At 36.4% G+C, this 22399-nt stretch overlaps 1 protein-coding gene across 2 annotated transcripts in view; it reads left to right on the top strand.

Annotated features, from left to right (window-relative positions):
* SELENOF (selenoprotein F) overlaps window positions 1–22399 on the top strand; it is a 37098-nt gene that overhangs the window by 2718 nt on the left and 11981 nt on the right. For both annotated transcript variants that reach the window (XM_069596768.1, XM_069596777.1), the window contains exons 2-3: window positions 4752–4919; window positions 19550–19613. In XM_069596768.1, the coding sequence (XP_069452869.1) occupies window positions 4752–4919; window positions 19550–19613 (232 nt within the window). The remainder of the gene's footprint in view (window positions 1–4751; window positions 4920–19549; window positions 19614–22399) is intronic.

Genomic DNA, 22399 nt, shown 5'->3' with positions numbered 1-22399 from the left:
TCCCATGGATGGAGGAGCCTGGTGCAGGCTACTGTCCATGGAGTCGCAAAGAGTCAGACACGACTGAGGGACTTTACTTTCTTTTCTTTTATAAGGTAAGGATAATACCTCCTCTTTCATAGGAGGATAAGATTAAATGAAATAATGATGTGAAGTGTTTAGCAACACTTTACAAAGTATCTGGTGCCTTGTAAGAGCTTGTCATTACGGCTTGTCATAATGTTTCTGATACTTGTTTTCTTGGGGCTAGTCTGTAAACCCATGTATTTACTTTTATCTCAGATTTGAGATATTACTATTCTTTTCAGAATTACTATGTGAGAACCCTGTGAGTTTTCTGAGTAAAGAGACAACTAATCATGTGAATGTGTAAGTGTAGTAAAATGTATAGCAATACCAGACTTTTGCCCAAAGGGGTAATGTTGCATTATAGTTATTACAGCTTCTCCACCAACAACCCTCATGTTTTTAAAGAACTCAATAACACCAGAAAAATAAATGAATAACGCATAGTCTCTCAGCCTGTCAATCCTACTTAAAATTGGAGAAAGTTGTAAACTGTTAAGTAGTTACCCAGTCAGGGTTATCCCACCCTGTCCTTAAAATCCATGTCTTTCTTACAAGAGTGGCTAATTATTATAAAATTTAGGGGAATTCCCTGGTCATCCAGGCCTCCGTGCTTTCACTGCCAAGGGCGCTGTTCAGTCCTTGGTTGGAGAACTAAGATTCCATAAGCACTGTGGCAGAGCCAAAAATAGTAATAATAACAGTAAAACAAAAAATAAAATGTAATATTTGACCTTACTGTGTACGTTTAAATGCTATTCAGTTAGTTTTATGTAATAAAAAGATGGGTGGGTGTAATTTGTAGTTGAACTCTCCTCTATTATTTAGCCTTTTGTCATAAAGTGCTTTAAAATATGTTCTGATGTTCTTATTTGAGTCAAAGCCTCAAGTCTGGAAAAAATGAATTATGGTAGAAAAAAAGATTCATTCATGAAATTAACGATACCTTCTATCTCCCCTACACTTACCTCTAACCCATGTCTATTATAATGATTTAAATATAGAGTGTTTTTGTTTTCACAGTGGAAGGAATAATTCTAACATTTATTAAGTACTCACTGTGTACTGGACAGGATACTACATGCTTTCAGTACTTTTTCTCCTTTAATCCTCCAAACTCTGTGCAGTGAAGTGAAGTCGCTGAGTCGTATCCGACTCTTTGCAACCCTGTAGATTGTAGCCCACCGGGCTCCTCCATCCATGGGATTCTCCAGGCAAGAATACTGGAGTGGGTTGCCATTTCCTTCTCCAGGGGATCTTCCCGACCCAGGAATCGAACCCACATCTCCCGCATTGCAGGCAGGCGCTTTAACCTCTGAGCTGCCAGGGAAGCCAAACTCTGGGAAGTGAAGTAAGTGGTAATTAATCCTGTTCAGGAGTAAGGTTGCTCTGAGTTGCTATTTGAATCAGGATGTCATCAGACTCAAGTACGTTTCGCATGTTCACTCTACCTGTCAGTAGTGCTCAGTCAATGCCAGAATAAAACCAAGCATTACGATCCCATGAGTTTTCATTAGAGATGCTTGTTTTGTAAAACATGCTTTGGTAACAGTTTCTTACATTTGTTTAGCAGTTCACTGTTTCAAAATGATTCCGCTTTTATTGCCTGTTTTAGTTACCATGGCTACAAAACAGATCACCTGTTCATTTTAACCCAGATTCTTTGGGTTAGCAATTCAGACAGGCACGACAGCGTGACTGTGTTCCACCGTGTCTCAGACCTCAGCCTGAGACTAAAGTATGAAGGCTTTTTACTCACACATCTAGTAGTTGGTGCTCTTTGTCAGCTGGAGGCCTCAGCTGTTCTCTGCATGGGCCTCTCCACATTCTCTCTATAGTTTAGGCTATCTTACAGCATGGTGGCTAAAAGGTGAGTATTTTAGAGAAACAGAGACGCAGCACCTGCAAGCCCTAATCAAGCAGAGATGGCTTCCTTTTTTATGGCCTACCTTCAGAAATCACATAATTATCACTTCTTGACACCATGTTTGTCAGAATAGTCACAAGCCCCTGCCAGTCACATTTGGGATGATGTGTATATTTTGGTGTGGCCATCTTTGGAGAAATAGAAATTAACCTGTGAAATAGATCAAGCAGATCACTTTACAAGTAAAGAAACTATTCAAAGTATTAGTATAGGAGCAAGGGTCTTAGGTCCCTCTGGCTAGACTGGTACACTTGATCTATTTTGATACATTATGATATATACTGTCCCCTATTACTTACATAAGGTAAAGGATGTTTGTATAAGGTATCAAATTAGGATGTTGACTTAATGTAAGGCCAGTGGGATGATTAGCATTTTGGAGGAGTATGCCAGCAGTAGTTAAAGTTTTTTTACAATGAGATATGCCATTTGGTTTTATCAACTTGTTTAGTTAGCTGGTGGGCCAAATCCAGCAATTCTTGTTTTTGTAAGTGAAGTTTTATTGGAACACAGACATACATTCATTTATTACTGTGACTGATTTTGTGCTACAGTAGCTGAGTTGACTAGTTCCAACAGAAACTATATAGCCACCCAAGTGAAAGTGAAGTTGCTCAGTCATGTCCCACTCTTTGTGACCGCGTGGACTATAGCCCACCAGGCTCCTCTGGCCGTGGAATTCTCCAGGCAGGAATACTGGAGTGGGTTGCCATTTCCTTCTCCAATAGCCACCCAAGCCTAACACAATTACTATGGGACCCTTTACATAAAATTTGCAGACTCTTTGTCTAGGAGATCAATGCGTTACAGTCAATCTGAAATTCCCCCTATTTGAGTCTGTGGTTTTGACCAATTCATCTGCTTAAAACATCTGAGAACTAGCATGTGCCTGCATGCTAAGTCGCTTTAGTCATGTCTGACTCTTTGCAACATTATGGACCGTAGCTTACCAGACTCCTCTGTCCATGGTATTCTCCAGGCAAGAATACCGGAGTGTGTTGCCATGCCGTCCTCCAGGGGATCTTTGACGCTGGGATCAAACTCCCATCTCTTAAGTCTCCTACATTGGCAGGCAAATTCTTTACCGCTAGTGCCACCTGGAAAGCCAAGTGCTGGAAATACAAAGAAATAACTTAATGCTTGCCCTTAAGAGAGTTCACAGTATTATTGGGGAATCAAACAATCATAGGTTTACAGTGTCATGAGTGTGCTGTTTTATAGCTATGCATAAATTTCTTAGAAAAGATAGTGGCTAAAGATTGAAATCTGCTTTTTCTCAGAGAAGGCTTCCTAAGAAAACTGATACTGATCAAGTTCTTGGATTAAGTAGAATTTAACAAGGTGGAAAGGTATAAAAGAGCCTAGCAAAAAAAAAATGTGAGCAAATAAATGTATGTCTGTGTAAGGGTTTTGTATTTTTAGGTACTATAGGAATCCATTATAGCTGAAAAGTAGAATGGGATTGGAGGTGTAATGAGAAGTAGGACTAGCTGACCATTTAAGCCACCGAGGCAGGAAAAGATTCGAGAGTTCTTTGAGAGACTTGAGGCTTGAGAGCTCTTTGAATTGTCAAAACTTAATTGATTGGTTCTCAGTTCAGTTCAGTCACTCAGTCATGTCCAACTCTTTGCGACCCCATGAACCGCAGCACGCCAGGCCTCCCTGTCCATCATCAACTCCCGGAGTTCACCCAAACCCATGTCCATCAAGTCAGTGATGCTATCCAGCCATCTCATCCTCTGTTGTCCCCTCCTCTGGCCCTCAATCTTCCCTAGCATCAGGGTCTTTTCCAATGAGTCAACTCTTCATATCAGGTGACCAAAGTATTGGAGTTTCAGCTTCAACATCAGTCCTTCCAGAACACCCAGGGCTGATTTCCCTTAGGATGGACTGGTTGGATCTCCTTGCAGTCCAAGGGACTCTCAAGAGTCTTCTCCAACACCACAGTTCAAAAGCATCAATTCTTCGGTGCTCAGCTTTCTTCACAGTCCAACTCTCACAACCATACATGACCACAGGAAAAACCATAGCCTTGACTAGATGGACCTTTATTGACAAAGTAATGTCTCTGCTTTTTTTGGTTCTAAGAATGGTGAAGAATGTGCAGTCTAGGTTGACTGACCTGGACAAGTGGGTAGTCAGGGAAAATGGGACCATTTTGCTAAGATATTCTGAATATGAATACATTAGAAGGAATAGATTTTTAAAAGATGTTTCACTGTTGGAGAATTTGAATTTGCAGTGTCTATATATCTAAATGAGAAGATGTTGGAAGCTTGACACTTAAGAAAAAAGATGAGAGTTTTTAATAAATGGATATTTGAAGCCATGGAAAAGACATAGTTCTCCATGGAAAATATGCAAAGAGAGAACTAAAAATAGAAATGGGGAACACTTAGGAGATGCATAGCAGAAGGAGGAGAGGGCAAGCAGATCCTAAGTTCTTGAAATGAAAATTCATTTTTCTGCAAGATATATCTATATGTATATCACAAAGAAATAATATATGATCTTTTTTGTGAATCCATGTTTAAGCCAAGCTGCAATATGACAAGTTTTTAAGAAAAAAAAAAAATGGGAGATGGGAAGAACCAAAGACTCATAAGGTTATAGAGTTTAAAAATAATTTAACAATTGTCTCCAAATGAGGCGTTCAGTAAGTCTCTAGTATGTGTGTTAGATTTTGACAACTCTAGCTTGTTCTTTTTGGAAGCTTTGTAACGTAAAAATGAATTTCCCCCTTATTTTTTCTTTTCAGGTCTCTGCATTGGGAGCAGAGTTTTCCTCAGAGTCTTGCAGAGAGTTAGGTTTCTCCAGCAACTTGCTCTGCAGCTCCTGTGATTTGCTTGGACAGTTCAACCTTCTGCAGCTGGATCCTGACTGTAGAGGGTGCTGTCAGGAAGAAGCACAATTTGAAACTAAAAAGGTACTGCTTTCTAGTATCTCTCTTCCATAAGATGATTTAGTTGAGATGAGGTAAAATGTTAAATTGCTTAATGAACCTAACTACAAAGAAGTCATTAGCTTCTACATTTTGTAGTTTTAGAAACTCAACTGATTTCTTGCTTGGGGCATTAGATCAGTCAAAGCAAATGAGGTGGAAAAGTATGGTTGTAGACCAACAGACCATCCTACCGTGGCTGTGCTGTCCAGTCTTCCTTCCTTTTGGCCACATGAAGCCAAAGAATAATTAACTAGATGTTTTTATTCAGTCACAATAAGAACCCAGTCTTACAATGAAATTTGAGATGAAAGTAAAGCACCTATTACATGCACATAATTGTCAACAGTAAGTTGTATGGTTAACTAAAGAATATGGTCTATTAATTTGCACACCTGTTACTAATATTTCCTGATACCTACTCTCACCTTTAACACCTAAAGACAACCAAGACTAGGTATCCAGTAAAATCTGCTATGGTTTTACCCACTATTCAAATTAACAGTAAACTTGCTCAATTTTTAAATCTTTTCCTTAGACCTGTAGATTAATTTAAAAATTATCATGAAAAGGTCACTTATATCATCCAAATCAAGCTGAATTAACGAAGTCCCTGTGTTTGAGAAAAAATGTCAACATCTCTTTGCTTTGTTTCCTTTTAATATTCTTTCAGTTTTACTTATTGAATCCTGTTTGAGGCACTATGGTTTGTAAAGCTTTCAAATAGTATCTTCTCATTATTAGATAGTAAAGGTTTATTTCTAACAATGAGTACAGTTTTATAGGTTTGTAAGAAAAACAAGCAGACACGCTTTAATGTCAGTGTTCAACCGAAAGTTAAGCTTGATTTCTCAGCTAAAAACCTGAAGTTCCTGTGTCCCAGATGTGGCTTCCATGTCTACAGTGGCTTTCATTTTCTTGGTTCACATATACCCATAATATATTTTAATGTTTAGAAGATTCCCATATATAAAAGTTAGTCTTTATTGCAAGTAAGTAAAATCTAAACAGATTTTTAAAACTTGATTTTAAATAGACTTAAGACATAGGACCTAATTAGTAGGCTCCTTCCTTGTTTTCTGTTCTGTGTCTTCAGTGATACATTCACATGAGACAAGTGGCTACAGTGTGACTCATCCTCTCATCTTTAAGCTGTTATTCTATGGTCTGTACAGCCACTCAGCCAACAATAATTATTTCCTGAGACACCAAACTGAGATGGGTTGAACAACAAGGGGTGTTTTAAAAGAAATCTTTATCGCACACCCCCTTTGTAATCAAGGGTAAGCTAAGAAAGTCTAGCCTTTGACTGATATCAAATATGCCTAAACTATAAACTAAGTGCATATAAAAGCTGTTTTTACTTAATTGTCCTTTCTCAGTAATTCTTCTCACAAATTTTGTGAGTTTGTTGTTTTTTGTTTTAAGCCACACCGTGCCACATACAAAATTTTAGTTCCTCAGCCAGAGATCAAACCCATGCCCCCTGTAAGGGAAGTGCAAAATCTTAATCACTGAACTGCCAGGGAAGTCCCTGTGATATAATTTTAGTAGAACCAAACTTCAGTCACACACTTCTCAAATTAATCATATTCCTGTTCAGTTTTCATTATTAATTGAGCTGTGTTTGATATCTTGACATTTTGCAGCAGTTACAGCTCAGCATTATCCGTGGGGAAATAGGCCACTGTTTAATACATGCCTAACTAATCACACAAACTGAAATGTTTATTATATATAAGTGCAAGTGAGCCTGTATCCTAATATACCTTTTATACTGTACTTGCTTTTTCTCAACTCCTTGCCTGTAATCTATAAGATGTACTCTCATTAAGTATTTGCTAGGACAGTGTTTCACAAAATCAGTGAATGATTTTCTTTAAGAGGCCTGGTGAAACCAAAACACTTAAAATAGTAGTATAAATATAAAAGTATGGCAGGTCAGGCAAGCCTCCATGTAGATATAAACCATATTCTTATATAAAAGTGGTATGCTTAATTTAATCTGTGCAGTACTGCTCTCTGGATTATTGGTACATAATCATAGGTAGTCATGTATGGATGTGAGAATTAGACTATAAAGAAAGCTGAGTGCCAAAGAATTAATGCTTTTGAACTGTGGTGTTGGAGAAGACTCTTGAGAGTCCCTTGGACTGCAAGGAGATCCAACCAGTCCATCCTAAAGGAAATCAGTCCTGATATTCATTGGAAGGACTGATGTTGAAGCTGAAACTCCCAGTACTTTGGCCACCTGATGCGAAGAACTGACCCATTTGAAAAGACCCTGATGCTGGGAAAGATTGAAGGTGGGAGAAGGGGATGACAGAGGATGAGATGGTTAGATGGCGTCACTGACTCAATGGACATGAGTTTGAGTAAACTCTAGGAGTTGGTGATGGACAGGGAGGCCTGGCATGCTGCTATCCATGGGGTCGCAAAGAGTTGGACACAACTGAGTGACTATACTGAGCTGAACTGAATCATAGGTAACAATATAAGCAATAGCTTTTCTGTCTCATTCAACTCTGGCTTAAGGCTTAATTTTGAAATTATAGTTTAATTTAGTTCTACTTTAACAAAAGTAAAAATATGCAATATATAGACTAGTTTGTCTATATAAGTCATGTCTGACTCTTGAGACCCCATTGACTGTAGCCCACCAGGCTCCTCTGTCCAAGAGGTTTCCTAGGCAAGGTTGCTGAAGTGGGTTGCTGTTTCCTTTTCCAGGAGATATTCTAGATTTGGGGATTGAATTTGCATTATAGACTAGTACCTTATGTCAAAAATATTAGAAATAATTAAACATGGCTGTGTGTAAATCATTGGGAATATAAATTTTGTAGAAGAGGAAATTTGTAGTTTATTTGCAAGACTGTCTTGGCAGTTTATAATAAATAAATGTTACCTGAATACTCATTTTGGTTCTGTCTTAGTTGCGTGCTTTATAGGTCTGTTCAGGGATAAAGCTAATCATTTTTCAAATGCATACACTCAGTCAAGCTAAATTTAGCCTTTGATAGGCAAAAACATAAAATTTGCTTTTAAAAAATGTATTCCCAATAAATGCAGAAAATAGCTTCTAAATGCCTTATTCTGCAAGTAGATATTCCTATATATTGTTTGTGTTTGGTCTTGTTTCTCCCTCACTTTTGATCGTAAAGGACCTAGGTAAACATCACAAATATGACTAGAACAAGATTTTTTGGTTAGCTCGTTTACTACTGTTTTAACTACTTTTGCTCATAACTGTGTACTTAAGTACGATTTATAAACACTCATAAGGATATTGACTGAATTATTAAGAGCATACTAATTTGTTGTTGTTTAGTCACTAAGTCATATTCAACTCTTTTGCAATCCCATGGACTGTAGCCCGTCAGGCCCCTCTGTCCACAAGATTTCCCAGGCAAGAAGACTGGGGAGGGTTGCCATTTTTCTTCTCCAGGGATCGAACCCCTGTCTCCTGCATTGGCAGGTGGATTCTTTACCGCTGAGCCACCAGGAAAGCCTGTATACTAATTTGTAACTTGAAGTAAAAAAACGGTAAACTAATGAAAGAAAAATGTTTAAATCTTGGTGCTGTTAACATTTACTAAGTAGTGTAAGTGACTTCTGCTTTTAGTACATAGAATCTTAATGGAATGGAAGGAACTGTTTACTACTGACTGACTCTTTGCTTGTGGTGGAAAACATACAACTGCCAGTTCTTGCTTGTTGTATTTTACAACTTTTCCCACAAGAAAAGGACTAATTCTTCTCCTGTTACGTTTTTGAAGTATTTTAGACAAGGGTTGTTACTAGCTCAGGTTGGGTCACTAACCAGTTATTAGCCAGGATTATGGAATAATGTAAGAACTGCCACAGAATCTGCCACAGTAGCCATGTGAGAAGTTACACCAGGGAGCAGATGGATGAGGTGCTCTTAGGTAAAGAACAGACTGGTTTTTCCCCTCAATTACTAGAGTAAACCACTTCTACTTAAGCTGTTTTAAAGATTTAGCTCAAGTGTCCCCTTTGCTGGGAAGTGTTACCCAATTTCTCCTCTTTAGCCACCACCATTGCCACTTCCAAGTTACATTAAGCTACACCTAGGTCTTCCCTCAAAGCTCTGTCAATAAAGAATTTGCCTGCAGTGCAGGAGACCTGGTTTCGATTCCTGGGTCAGGAAGATCCCCTGGAGAAGGAAATGGCAACCCACTCCAGTATTCTTGCCTGGAGAATCCCATGGACAGAGGAGCCTGGCGGGCTACAGTCCATGGAGTTGCAAGAGACAGACATGACTTAGCAACTAAACCACCAACCACCACTGCATTTCCAAAGCACTTAACCATGCCTGTGATTTGCAGTTAACTCCATTATATTGTATCTGATGTCTGACTTTCTTTCTCCCAGTGTTTTATGCTTTTTGAAGTTCAGTACTATTTTTTTTATGTTTCTGAATCCTCAGCCTTTAGCTTACAATATTTCATAACTTTTCACCCTTGAATAAGGCTCTTTTTACTAAGAAATAATACATGAAATTCTGTAGCCAACTTTAGAGTAATTTAGAAGTCAGCTTAAACAGCATTATTCAAAACAGTCGCAAATTTTAAGCTTTAGCCTATCAGAAGCTGAATGCTACTGATGTGTAAAGCATAGAAGGATGAAATGGAGGTTAAGCTAACTGTGTAAAATTGTAGTCACTAAAGAGATTTCACCGTTGCTTAAAATAGATTCACTTTCGTAGTGTGTGTAGCATCAAATCTATGAACTGATTTCTTCAAAGGAAACAAATTCAACAGGTTATTCTAATATAAAAACACTGTTCAGACAGTTTTCTTTTCTTTTTTTTTTAAACTGTTTAGCAACGGTTCAAATTGAGTGTAAGAAATCAGTAATTAATAATAGCTTCAGACATTCATTAAGTTCTTATTATATGAAGGTGCTCTTCAAAGCCTTTATATGAAGTAACTTAATATAATCCTTACAACAACTCAATGAGGTAAGTATCATTATCATCTCCATTTCATAGCTAGGTTTGAGACAAGGAGATCTTGCCTAAAGTCATACAGCTAACAAGTGACAATAAACATGTATGTCATATATTTGTGTAAGAAAAGTTTAAAAGTTTCTTTTGTGCAGTTATTCAGTTAAACTGAAAATAGTTTAAATTTATTTTTTATATTTTCTATATGGGGCATTTCATCTGCCTTTAATACGAAAAATAAATGTGGTCAGTTTTCTTAGTTATTTACAAATCAGAATCAGCTTCTGTCTAAGCATGTTAAAACATTCTGTCACATTTACAGATTGTAATATTTATAGGGAAAATAAACCCTTAAGATAATCATAATCAATTTCCAGGCTGTCTTATAACTGCATTTCTTTTAGACATACCTACTTTAGAGTCAAAATAAACTTTGTTTATATACTAAATATTACTTCATACTGTAGGCTCTGAGAATGAGACAAAATAAGATATTTTGCCAAAATAAGACAATAGTCACTGTCCTAGAGGACTCGAAGAAATAGACTTAGAAATTGGACTGCTGGAATGCGTTTGGCAGGATATTCTGTTGGGATAAAACATAATATCCAATAATGTAACTGCTAAAAAAAAATTAGAAATTAAAAATCAGGAGGAGGAGGGGAATCAATAAATTTCTTAAAATTGGCATAATCAAGAACTATAAATACAACCATGTTAATCACTATGGAAGTGACCAACAGAAGAACTAAAAACAGTAAGAATTCACAGAGATAAGTTCTGTAAACAAATGGTATAAAAGCACCACAGAAGAAAGGATATAACCATTTGCCAGGTCGGGTAAACATTACCCCTTGCTTATGTAGAAGCTGATGCTTACGATAAGTTGGAAAGTGATTAGGAGAAGGTCATCTCTGGCAGAAGGAAAAGTATTTGAAAAGGAACAGAGTCATCATGAGAGAGATGGCCATCTAAGATGAATCAGAGAGCTTATTATGAAAAGAGAGAACAATAGGTGCGTAAGTAGGGCCTGTGTGTCTTGATAAGAAGTTTGAACTCTACCCTATAGGCAGTTGATGACAGTTAAGGACTATAAACAGTAAATTGACATCAGATTTGTGTTTTAATAACTTTTGTTGGTGTTGTGAATGATAGTTGACAGAGCAGAAAGGAGTACTATTGGCAGAGAAAGAACTTAGGATGCCAGCTTCCAAAGGAAAGGTGCAGGAAGGAGCTTAAGCTAACACACTGTAGTAAAAATGGAGAAGGGACAGATCTGAAATAGATTTAGGCAATAAATACAGGATTTATTGACTAACTGGATTGAAATGTGGAAGGGAAGAGTGAGGAGACTTTCCAGTGTTTTTAATCTCAGAAACTGCTAACCTCAACACAAGGCTACGAAAGAATTCCATCGAGCTATGGTTTTTCCAGTGGTCATGTATGGATGTGAGAGTTGGACTGTGAAGAAGTCTGAGCGCCGACGAATTGATGCTTTTGAACTATGGTGTTGGAGAAGACTCTTGAGAGCCCCTTGGACTGCAAGGAGATCCAACCAGTCCATTCTGAAGGAGATCAGCCCTGGGATTTCTTTGGAAGGAATGATGCTAAAGCTGAAACTCCAGTACTTGGGCCACCTCATGCAAAGAGTTGACTCATTTGAAAAGACTGATGCTGGGAGGGATTGGAGGCAGGAGGAGAAGGGGACGACAGAGGATGAGATAGCTGGATGGCATCACTGACTCGATGGACGTGAGTCTGAGTGAACTCCGGGTGTTGGTGATGGACAGGGATACCTGGCATGCTGTGATTCATGGGGTCGCAAAGAGTCGGACACGACTCAGCAACTGAACTGAACAAGGTAGCCCCTAAAGGCAATGATGGTGGATGGGAAAAGAGACAGTGACAGAGGATAATTTTTAGTAAAGTATACATCCCTTAGTTGCAAACTGCCTTTTCAGTTTTCTTTTTGGAGATAGATGTGTTAAGTTGTACTGTAGCAGGCCATGAATTTTATCTCGCTACCATAATAAGTTCTAAAATAGATAGATAGTATACTCTTCAGAGAGTAAGCAAAAAGTAAAAATGTGTAGACTGGCCTAGTTTCTTTTGTTCTAATTTCACATTGTTGCTCTTCATTTTTGTATACTGTTTAACTTTTGAATTATTGCAGCTGTTTTGGTATCTGTTTTTAAAGTGAAAATACATTAGGTGATTAATTTTAATAGAAATCATTTCATTTGAGCTGCTCTTATTTTTTATTTCATATAATTGTAATCTTTCTTGCACATGATAATAATTGCCTCCTTTTTTATGACAGTGGTGTTCACTGTTGGATGGTAATGGAAACACACAAAGAATTGAATTTTCTTTTGAAAAGCAGCTTTTCCTGCTTTATCTTTAATATGAAAAATAAGTGTAGTTAATTTTTTTTTTAGATATTTACACATCAGGATCTGCTTCTAAGCATGTTAAAACATTCTGTCACATTTGCAGATTGTAATATTTAAAAGGGAAATAAATCCTTAAAGTAATTGATAATCTATCTCCAGGCTGTCTTAGAGCCACATTCCTAGACATAACTACCTCAGAGTCATTTTGGCACATTTATGTTCATTTTTTGAGACTATTGAATGGATATTGAACTGTTTTTAACAGGATCTCAATCTCAGATTTTCAGATTAACAGAAATATAGGTTATACTTTGCAAACAGGAGCAAAAATTAATTTTTTATTATTATTGAATTTTTTTATACATAACATTGATTTTTTTTAATTGAGTACTTACACTAAATTGTTTGCCATTTTCTTTATTTATACATATTACCAAGGAGCTAGTTGGTTTTGTTTTTAAAACTGTTTACCTTTAAGATATTCAAGCTTAGGGTCATTTTTACCATTCTCTGGATATTTTGGCCTCAGGAAATATAGTGGCATTGTGTCATTATTCTTTACATTGTGTGATATTCCCTAGGTATTAGAATTGAATATATTGTTCCCAAACTATACCCTGAATTATTCATACTTATAGCTGAAGTGTGCAAGGGAATGTGTGTGCTCTGTATCTGTGAATATATTTACTTCTAGGTGGAAATCTGATCGTTACAGTCTCAACTTCTTGGTGATGAAATCCTCCTTGTTTTAGGTGTATATGCAAATTTGGTTTCTTAATCACAATATTGAAAGAAGCCTTGTTCTTTTCCTCAGATTTCATAGTTAGAATGGTCTAATTTAGATTGTGGTGATGTCAGAGAAACTTTTTTTTTTTTTGTACATTTTCGTTGAGCTTTTTAGTGGAACAGTGATTGTATCTTTATGAAAAGACTCCCTCGGCATACTCTTATTTTCTTCAGAGCCTAATTTAAGGTAGATGTTACCTAGCTTGTTTTTAACTTAGGGGAAGCTTCCTTAGACACAGTCATTGTTTTATATTTTTGCGGAGTTTGGTAGAAAGCACCTAAAAATGAATAGTTTGATCTCAGGCAAATGATTTTAGAGCATTATATTTACCAGGTTGGTTTGATAAAATTGTAAAACCCAACTTATTTCCCTAATCCTTTGTATTCGTTCATTGTTCCTGTACAAGAATGCCATCAGTCAGAGTGTGTATGAAAGTGTTAATAAATATACCGTTTGCCTTATACACTTAAGGTAACTTAAACTGATATCTTGACAAAAGCTTATATAAGATCACAAATATTTAGTACTCTAGTTATTTGCTCATGTGTAGTTGTAGCTTTTTGTTTCTAGCATTACAGGCACTTTAAAAAATATTAGAAAATATAGGAATGACTTTGATAAATAATGAATTAAAATTCATAACATCAGCAGATCCCTAGACATAGTTTTAGTTGTAAACATTTTCTCTGAGAATTAACTGACTAAATTTTGCTTTAAAAAAAAAATAACTTCTGCTTAATATATTTTTCCTCTCCAGATGTATGTGAAATGAGTAAAGTTGACTTTAAGAAACAACATTTGTGTTTACTAGGTTGCTTCAGTCATGTCTGACTGTGTGTGACCCTATGGACTGTAGCCCACCAGGCTCCTCTGTCCATGGGATTCTCCAGACAAGAATACTGGAGTGGGTTGCAGTGCCCTTCTCTAGGGGATCTTCCTGACCCAAGGATTGAACTCACATCTCTTTCATCTCCTGCATTGGCAGGGAGGTTCTTTACCACTAGTGATGTAATTAAGAGTGGGTCGCATATACTTAGATGTTATCATAATAGTTTTTTCATTTAAGATCTCCAAATATTATAATACTTAGATTTCATCATTTTATAGCCATGCTTCCTTATTTTTAAACTCCTCTTCAGAAGAGACTTCCCTGGTGGCTCAAGACAGTAAAGGATCTGCCACCTGCAATGCGGGAGACTTGGGTTCCATCCCTGGGTCAAGAAGATCCCCTGGAAAAGGGAGTGGCAACCTACTGCTAGTATTCTTGCCTGGGGAATCCACATGGATAGAGGAGCCTGGTGGGCTACAGTCTCTGGGGTCACAAAGAGGTGGACAGGACTGAGCAACTAACACTTTCACTTATACTTTCTTTCAGGGCTTCACAAGACCAATGAAATAGTTGCTGCTCAGATCTGAATTCTGTTTAGCAGTCAAAGCTTTTCCTTTGGCTAACCTAACATTAAGTCATTTTCATCAGTGCTACTTTCAGTTTTTTTCTAAAGTTCTGCTTTAAATAAAAGAGGATTTCAAAAATAAAAATGTATGGCCGCCAATGATTCTTCCAACCAACATAGATAGCATATTAAATAGTAGAGACATTACTTTGTCAACAAAGGTCCATGTAATCAAGGCTATGGTTTTTCCAGTAGTCATGTATGGATGTGAGAGTTGGACTATAAAGAAAGCTGAGTGCCAAAGAATTGATGCTTTTGAACTGAGGTGTTGGAGAAGACTCTTGAGAGTCCCTTGGACTGCAAGGAGATCCAACCAGTCCATTCTGAAGGAGATCAGCCCTGGGATTTCTTTGGAAGGACTGATGCTAAAGCTGAAATTTCAATACTTTGGCCACCTGTTGCAAAGAGTTGACTCATTGGAAAAGACCCTGATGCTGGGAGGGATTGGGTGCAGGAGGAGAAGGAGACGACAGAGGATGAGATGGCTGGATGGCATCACTGACTCAATGGACATGAGTTTGAGTGAACTCCGGGAGTTGGTGATGGACAGGGAGGCCTGGTGTGCTGCGATTCATGGGGTTGCATAGTCGGACACGACTGAGCAACTGAACTGAACTGAATTTTAGGTTTTATTTCTTAAGTTTAAAGCATTTATAGGCTTAGGTTTTGTTTTGGTTACATAAGTCACTCATGTCCTAGAACTACCTCTGTGTGATAGCCTCCTTGTTTAATTTAACAATACCATGCTGTATGAAAATTTGGTAGTCTGACTTATTTTTAATAACTTGTTTCTCACTGTAATGTTTCTTCAGAGCCATTGATACCATCACCAACAAAAGTATTTATTTAGTGTTGAGAAGTAGCAAAATATTTCTGACTTGGACAAGGTTTATAGATTTGTTGTAATGGTTGGTGGTGGTATGATGGTGGCAGTAAAAGTTAATGTAATACTTTTTAAAAATTCTTTGGAAATTTTACAAAACTCACATATGTTGCCTTAACTTACCTAGGAATCTAGCTATCTGGTAGAAAATAGCGTAGATTGATTTTTTTGTCTTACTATTAATCTGATCCATTTTATAGCTACATAGTAAAACTTTAATTGTGGCAAAGTTATCACCACAAATATTTAGGCTGTTTTTTTATATGAGAAACCTCATTATAGGCTCTAACTAAAATTTTGTAACAAGAGGTTGGTCAGGTAGGAAAGAAATCAGTATATTACAACAGTAAATAAATTACCAGGGAAGTCTTTGAACAGTGAAGGAAGTACATTGTCTCAAAATATTAGGAAAATATATGAAATGTACAGAACTTAAACTGGTAGCTTATCAATAATAGTCTTGGTAATGCTCAAAATATATTTAAATTGCAAAAAATTATTTAACTGCAAAGCTGAAATTTATTTTAAGAATAATAAAAATCAGTTATTTTTTAAATGAAAGGGAAATTGGAATATTCAAAAATCCTGTTACAAATAAGGTGAATTAGTTATAGGGCTGAAGTAGTTAGATATTTCCACTTCCCATTTGGAGGATGCTATCAGAAATTTAGGAAAAGTGGCAATAAGTAATATGGAAATAGGTATGGATGCCAAAAGGGGAAATGCAGTTTTGTGCATCATTTTCATATTTTTCTAAAGGTGGCTGTATATTTCCATTTAAATTATTAGGGCCAGAGTAATATAATCCTAATGGAATAGTGTCTAGAGTTAGGTTATCTGTGCAAATAAGGCTTCTCTTTAGTGCATATAGAAGAGAGGCCTACCAACTTGGTGTTGGTAATATAAGCAAAATAAAAACTTGCTATATAGAAGTTATATAACTTGCTTCTTTGATTTTTCTTCAACTGGTATTTTTCCACAAATGTTTGAACGTCAGTTTTTATATGTTTATGTTACTTTAAAAAGTAAAAATGCTAAAGGTGAAATTCAGGAAGTTTCAAATTTTAACTTTTTTTTAACCCTTTCATACTTCGTACCCTTGATAAACTCTGAGTAGCATGTATTTCCTTGTATGTGAATGTATGTGTTGCCAAAGATTCTTATGATGATAAGGCATTGAAAATTTACCACAATTTGTAGTTGATTTACTGCATTTATTCGCCACTAAAAACATATGTTCCTATGAACACTGCAAATCCTTAAAATGCCAAACTAGCATCACAAATTAATGCTTTAAGCATTTGAAATGTTCCTTGAGAAGCTCACATCTGAGCTTGTGTAGTCATTTAAAAATATGTTTCTAATATTTTTCATTAATCAGTTCATGTTTTGTGGTGCAGAAAATGGATTACAAGAGTGCTAGGATCCTTCAGTCGTTTGGGACAACCAAATGGGAACTCAACTGAGTCACTTCAGTCGTGTGCGACTCTTGGACCCCATAGACGGCAGCCCACCAGGCTCCCCGTCCCTGGGATTCTCCAGGCAAGAACACTGGAGTGGGTTGCCATTTCCTTCTCCAGTGCATGAAAGTGAAAAGGGAAACTGAAGTCGGTCAGTCATGTCCGACTGTTTGCGACCCCATGGACTACAGCCTACCAGGCTCCTTTGTCCTTGGGATTTTCCAGGCAAGAGTACTAGAATGGGGTGCCACCGGCTTCTCTGGCTAGTCATCTCCAATTCTAAGCAGCAACTTCCTTTTACCCCAGTGCTCCAAACAGTTGTTACTGTTTTCGCTGTGTAATGATACGAAGAATTTAGGGAAACAATGGTATAGAGGAATGCCATCATATAAGGTAATGGAATCTCCACTTAGAGTTTCCAAGAGATCATAAACTTGGAAACAGAAGATAAATCTAATAACCAATTTTGTATATAGCCTTATTTTTTAAATTATGGTAAAGTGTACATAAAATTAAGTATTTTAACTGTTTTTAAGTGTTCGATTCAGTGACATCAAGTGCATTCATGTTGTTGTCCAAGCTTCATCACCATCTATCACCAAAACTTTTTCATCTTCCCAACATGAAACATAGTTATTAAATAATAATTCCTCCGTACCACCACCCACCAACCTCTGAGAACCACCATTCTACTCTCTGTCTCTGAATTTGACTATTCAAAGTACCTCATAAAAGTGCAGTCCTATAGTATTTATACCTTTGTGGCGGCCTTATCATCGGATAATGCTTTCCGTTTTCATCCCTGTTGCAGCACGTGTCGTGATTTCCTTCCTTTGTATGTATGTATACTGCATTTTGGTTAGCCATTCATCTGTCAGTAGATACTTAGGTTGCTTCCACCTTTTGGTTGTTGTGAATAATAACACAGTAACTATTCCAGCCCCTGCTTTCAATTCTTTTGGGTATATACCTAGAAGTGAAATTGCTGGATCATATAATTCTATTTTTAAGTTTTAAAGGAACCACCATTCTGTTTTCCATAGTGGCTGTACCACTTTACATTCCCAACAGCAGTGCACAAGGATTCCATTTTCTCCACATCCTGCTCAATCACTTGTTTTGCCTTTTTTATAATAGCTTCTAATGAGTGTGAAGTGGTATCTTACTGTGGTTTTCGTTTAATTTCTTTATTGATTAGTGGTGTTAGAATCTTCTTACAATCTCATTGGTAATATGGCCTTATACTTTTAAAGATTTGGGGTATGGGATTAGCTAACCAAGATTAACTAAATCTTGTTTAAGAATCTTAGAGATCATCAGAGTTCTTAATCTGAAATCCATCAGTGTTTCAGACAGTCCATGAGTAGTGTGAATGAAAACAAATTCAGGTAGCTGTGCCTCTCAAAAACTTAAGAACTTTATTGATCCAACCCAGAATCACCAGAATGTTTTTTTGAAGTCATTATGTTAGGAGGAGTTGGAATTAAGGTGATTTTTTTAAATTTCTGTTCTGTGCTTTTATTTTTTAGTGTCTGAAAAAAGAATTTATAGCGCACATGATTTCTGTGCTGTTTTAGAACTTGAAAAGTAAAATTTATCTTTAGCTCTTGGACCTACAACTAAAAAAAATGACTAAAAGCTAAGAAGTAAAATGGATGTAGTATGTTCTTATAATTGCCTGTCTTAGAGTCACAGCATTCCCAAGTCACTACCAGAAGAATGGACAATGCTCTACAGCTACAAAAAAGTGATATTTACTATTAAATTCATTTCAACTGAATTCATTGCAATAAAATCATTGCATTTGAGTTTTTTATAATAAGCTTTTTATTATAAAGAGAATGTGTAGATAATAAAGCAACATTTACCTTTGAATTCATTTCAGCTGAATTTCATTAAGGGAAATATTTGCATTTAAGTTCTTTGTAATGAGATTTTACTGAATTTTCAGTAATATCTTTACATAGTACTCTAATTACTTTTTAAAGGTATTGATTGGGGTTTTGTATTATTTAATTTTAAAACATTGTTCACTTAATTTTAAAGACAACCAAAAGGAATTCTCATTAAATATTTTTGTTGAATAGATGATGGATACATACCTGGATTCACCGTGTGCGTGCGTGCATGTGTCTGGGGGTCTGAAGTCGCTCAGTAGTGTCTGACTCTTTGCAACCCTGTGGACTGTAGCCCGCCAGGCTCCTCCGTCCGTGGGATTCTCCAGGCAAGAATACTGGAGCGGGTTGCCTTTTCCTTCTCCAGGGGATCTTCCCAACCCGGGGATAAAACCCTGGTCTCCTGCATTGTAGGCAGACGCTTTATCCTCTGAGCCACCAGGGAAGCTGGATTCACCTTAGCATCCTTAAAAGAAAAACTAGGAAATCTTTAAAATTCTGTTAAAAACTTCCTAGAACAGCTTACCTATTCAAGTTCATTGTCAAGTCTTCATATCTTCCTCAGTCTTTTTTAGTAAGTTTGAGTGTACTCCAAGAAGGGCTTGAATACCTCTACTGCTTAATACCCTTAGGCCTTCATTTTCTCTTCTGATGTTTGTTTGATATATATATATTTGCTTCACTGGAATGTTTATATTATGAAATTTTATATTTATTTTATAGCTACATTTTAAAAATTTTTACTGGTCTTTTAAACTTCTGTTTTTTCTTTTGCAGCTATATGCAGGAGCTATTCTTGAAGTCTGTGGATGAAAATTGGGGAGGTTCCCTCAAGTCCAAGGTGTGTAAAATTAACTCTAGTATAAAAATAATCAAGAAGAAAATTAAATACCATAAAACTTGAGGTGTAGAAGAAAGGAAATCATACAAGTGTATCTTCATAGGAATTAAAGATAAGTATGTGAAAGGATAATTGTGAAAGTGTATTCTTTTGGTTGACAGCAAACAGTAATGGAGATTTGTATCTCCAAAAAGACTTGGACATTTTCTGTTGCATCCTTGCATGTCACTTGAAAATCAGTTTTATGAAGGTAATGAAGTTTTGTTTTTTTTTTTTGATGGAAAGCATAAGTGCTATCTATATTTGTATACCTCATTCTGTTTTTGTTTTTGCTGCCTTTCCTGCGGTTTCTTGACTTGTTTACTCAATAGCAAGAGAATTTGGGGGTTTAGTATTATGTAAAATTGCCCATGTTAACACATGCCCTTTCTTGCTGGCCTAGAATTATTTATAATAAAATATTGTTCCTGTTGGCACAGAAATGTAATCAAACAATTTGACTTGGGGATATTTTATTTGAGACCCAGAGCAGATGCATATCTAATTAAATACATTCTTTATTAGAATAAGAACATCTTCTGATATAGCACAGAATATAACAACTTGGGGAGAAAATTCCTTGCTCTTAGGATTAATCTTGCCTCAAACACTTAAACTCAGAATTGTACCAGCGTTGTTTTAGCTTTTTTTAATATCAGTTATCTGAATGATAAAGTGATCATTCTTATTCCTAAAATATTTTGACATTTACTTTCAATTATATTGATTATTCATATTTACTGACTTGTCTTATTAATAATTTTTTGTGACTCAGATTTTCATGAGGTCAAGAGTAGATTGCAGTTAGCGCTTCTGTTTGTGATGTCAGGTTTTATCATGTCCATGATAATAATTTCTACAGCTGCTAGTTCAGTCTTTAAAAGATTGAGTATAGTTTATTAATCTTTGGATTACAACTTAATTATATATATATTTCTTATGTATAGTTAGATTATCAAACTTGTGGATATATGTGGTCATACTGTCTTTTCCTTTTGAAACATTAAATTTTTAATTCTGTGTATAAATATTTAATTAGTACAGACTAATTTAAATTAAAATGATTGTATAATTCTTTAATCCATAGCCATATTTAATCATCAATATTTTCTGAGCCCATGAGAAACTAGGACATTTTTTAAGTTTATTTAATTTTAATTAGCCATGTCATGAAACAGAAGGAAAAAATAATGTTAAATTATTCTAGAAGAGAGAAGGATTAAAAATTTGAAATGTCTTATCCACATTAATCAGCTCAGGTTTCGTGGGCTGAAAAGAAGTCCCAAATCATGTCTTAGCTAATTCCAGATATACTTCCTAAAATACTCTGGTTTTCCATGTTATGGTTGTTTAAGTAGGAAAGTCTGTATGTATAAAAATTTCTCATTGTATGTTGGATCTTGTGTTTTATCACTTAAGTGGCATCAAAGCAATGATGTTAAGTCTGTTTTCTTTCTTATACACGAGTCTTACCATGATAAGGATGTGTCTGCAGTCTGTCTCTCTCCAAAACAAAAAATGTAAATTTCCCCTGATTTTGTAGGTCTTAACAAACATTTTTTCTAAAAGACCAGATAGTAATACTTTTCAGCTTTAAAGCCAACGGTATATCCATTGCAGCTTTTGAACTTTGCTTTTGTAGTACAGAAGCAGCCATAGAAAATATTTAAATGAATACATATGTCTGTGTACCAGTAAAACCTTATTTATAAAAGCAGGAAGGCCACTGTGGCCTGTGGACTGTAGTTTGCCAGCCTCTATATTAGAATCATAAATCTTTGGATACAGAAAGGAATTTTAAAATAATGTACAACTGAGATAGCAAATAGATTTTCACTTCTTGAGTGATGCCTAGGATTATGTTACCTCTGAGTTTTACTGGAAGGAATACCAATTGATTAGCACTAGCTTCATCAATTTACTCATTTATAAAATGGGTTAATAGGTGGTATAAAATCAGTTAATATCTACCTTATTGGACTGTTTTGAGAATTGAATAACAATGACTTTCTAGCATTTGACTCTCTCTTCCCTTCACTTGTGTGAACAAGTTTTTTTATTCTCCTTTTTTGGCATCTCATCTACCACCCAAACTTCAAATATTGGGGTCAGTCACAGTCTTGTTCTTATTTTCCCTTTTTCTTACTCTCTTAAACAGTGTCCCACTCCCTCGGTTTCTGCTGCAGTGTTCACCTGGTGACTCCCAATTTATGACTTTAACTCAAACTGTTCTTTTGTTTATCACACACTTCAGACTGAACTGACATTTCCACTTAGGTGGTCTCATAGTATCTTAAACCAACATACATATATGTCACCCGGGGGTCTTGTTAAAATGCAGAGTATAATTCTGTAAATTGGGTTTGTATCCCGAGATTCTGCTTTTCTAACAGTTCTATAGATTGTGGCCTACGTTTTTAGTTGTTGTTCAGTTGTTCAGTCATGTCCTACTTTTTGCACCCCAATGGACTGCACCATGCCAGGCTTCCCTGTCCTTCACCATCTCCCAGAGCTTGCTCAAATTCACGTCCATCGAGTCAGTGATTCCATCCAACCATCTTGTCCTCTGTCATCCCCTTCTCCTGCCTTCAATCTTGCCCAGCATCAGGGTCTTTCTAATGAATTGGCTCTTCACATAAGGTGGCCAAAGGATTGGCGCTTCAGCATCAGCCCTTCTAATGAATATTCAGGATTGATTTCCTTTAGGATTGACTGGTTGGATCTCCTTGCAGTCCAAGGGACTCTCA

The sequence above is a fragment of the Ovis canadensis genome, chromosome 1, assembly GCF_042477335.2.
Source record: "Ovis canadensis isolate MfBH-ARS-UI-01 breed Bighorn chromosome 1, ARS-UI_OviCan_v2, whole genome shotgun sequence".
In the NCBI taxonomy this organism is placed as follows: Eukaryota; Metazoa; Chordata; class Mammalia; order Artiodactyla; family Bovidae; genus Ovis; species Ovis canadensis.
Note: the sequence above shows the minus strand (reverse complement) of the source record. Positions and strands in the feature narration are given on the sequence as shown.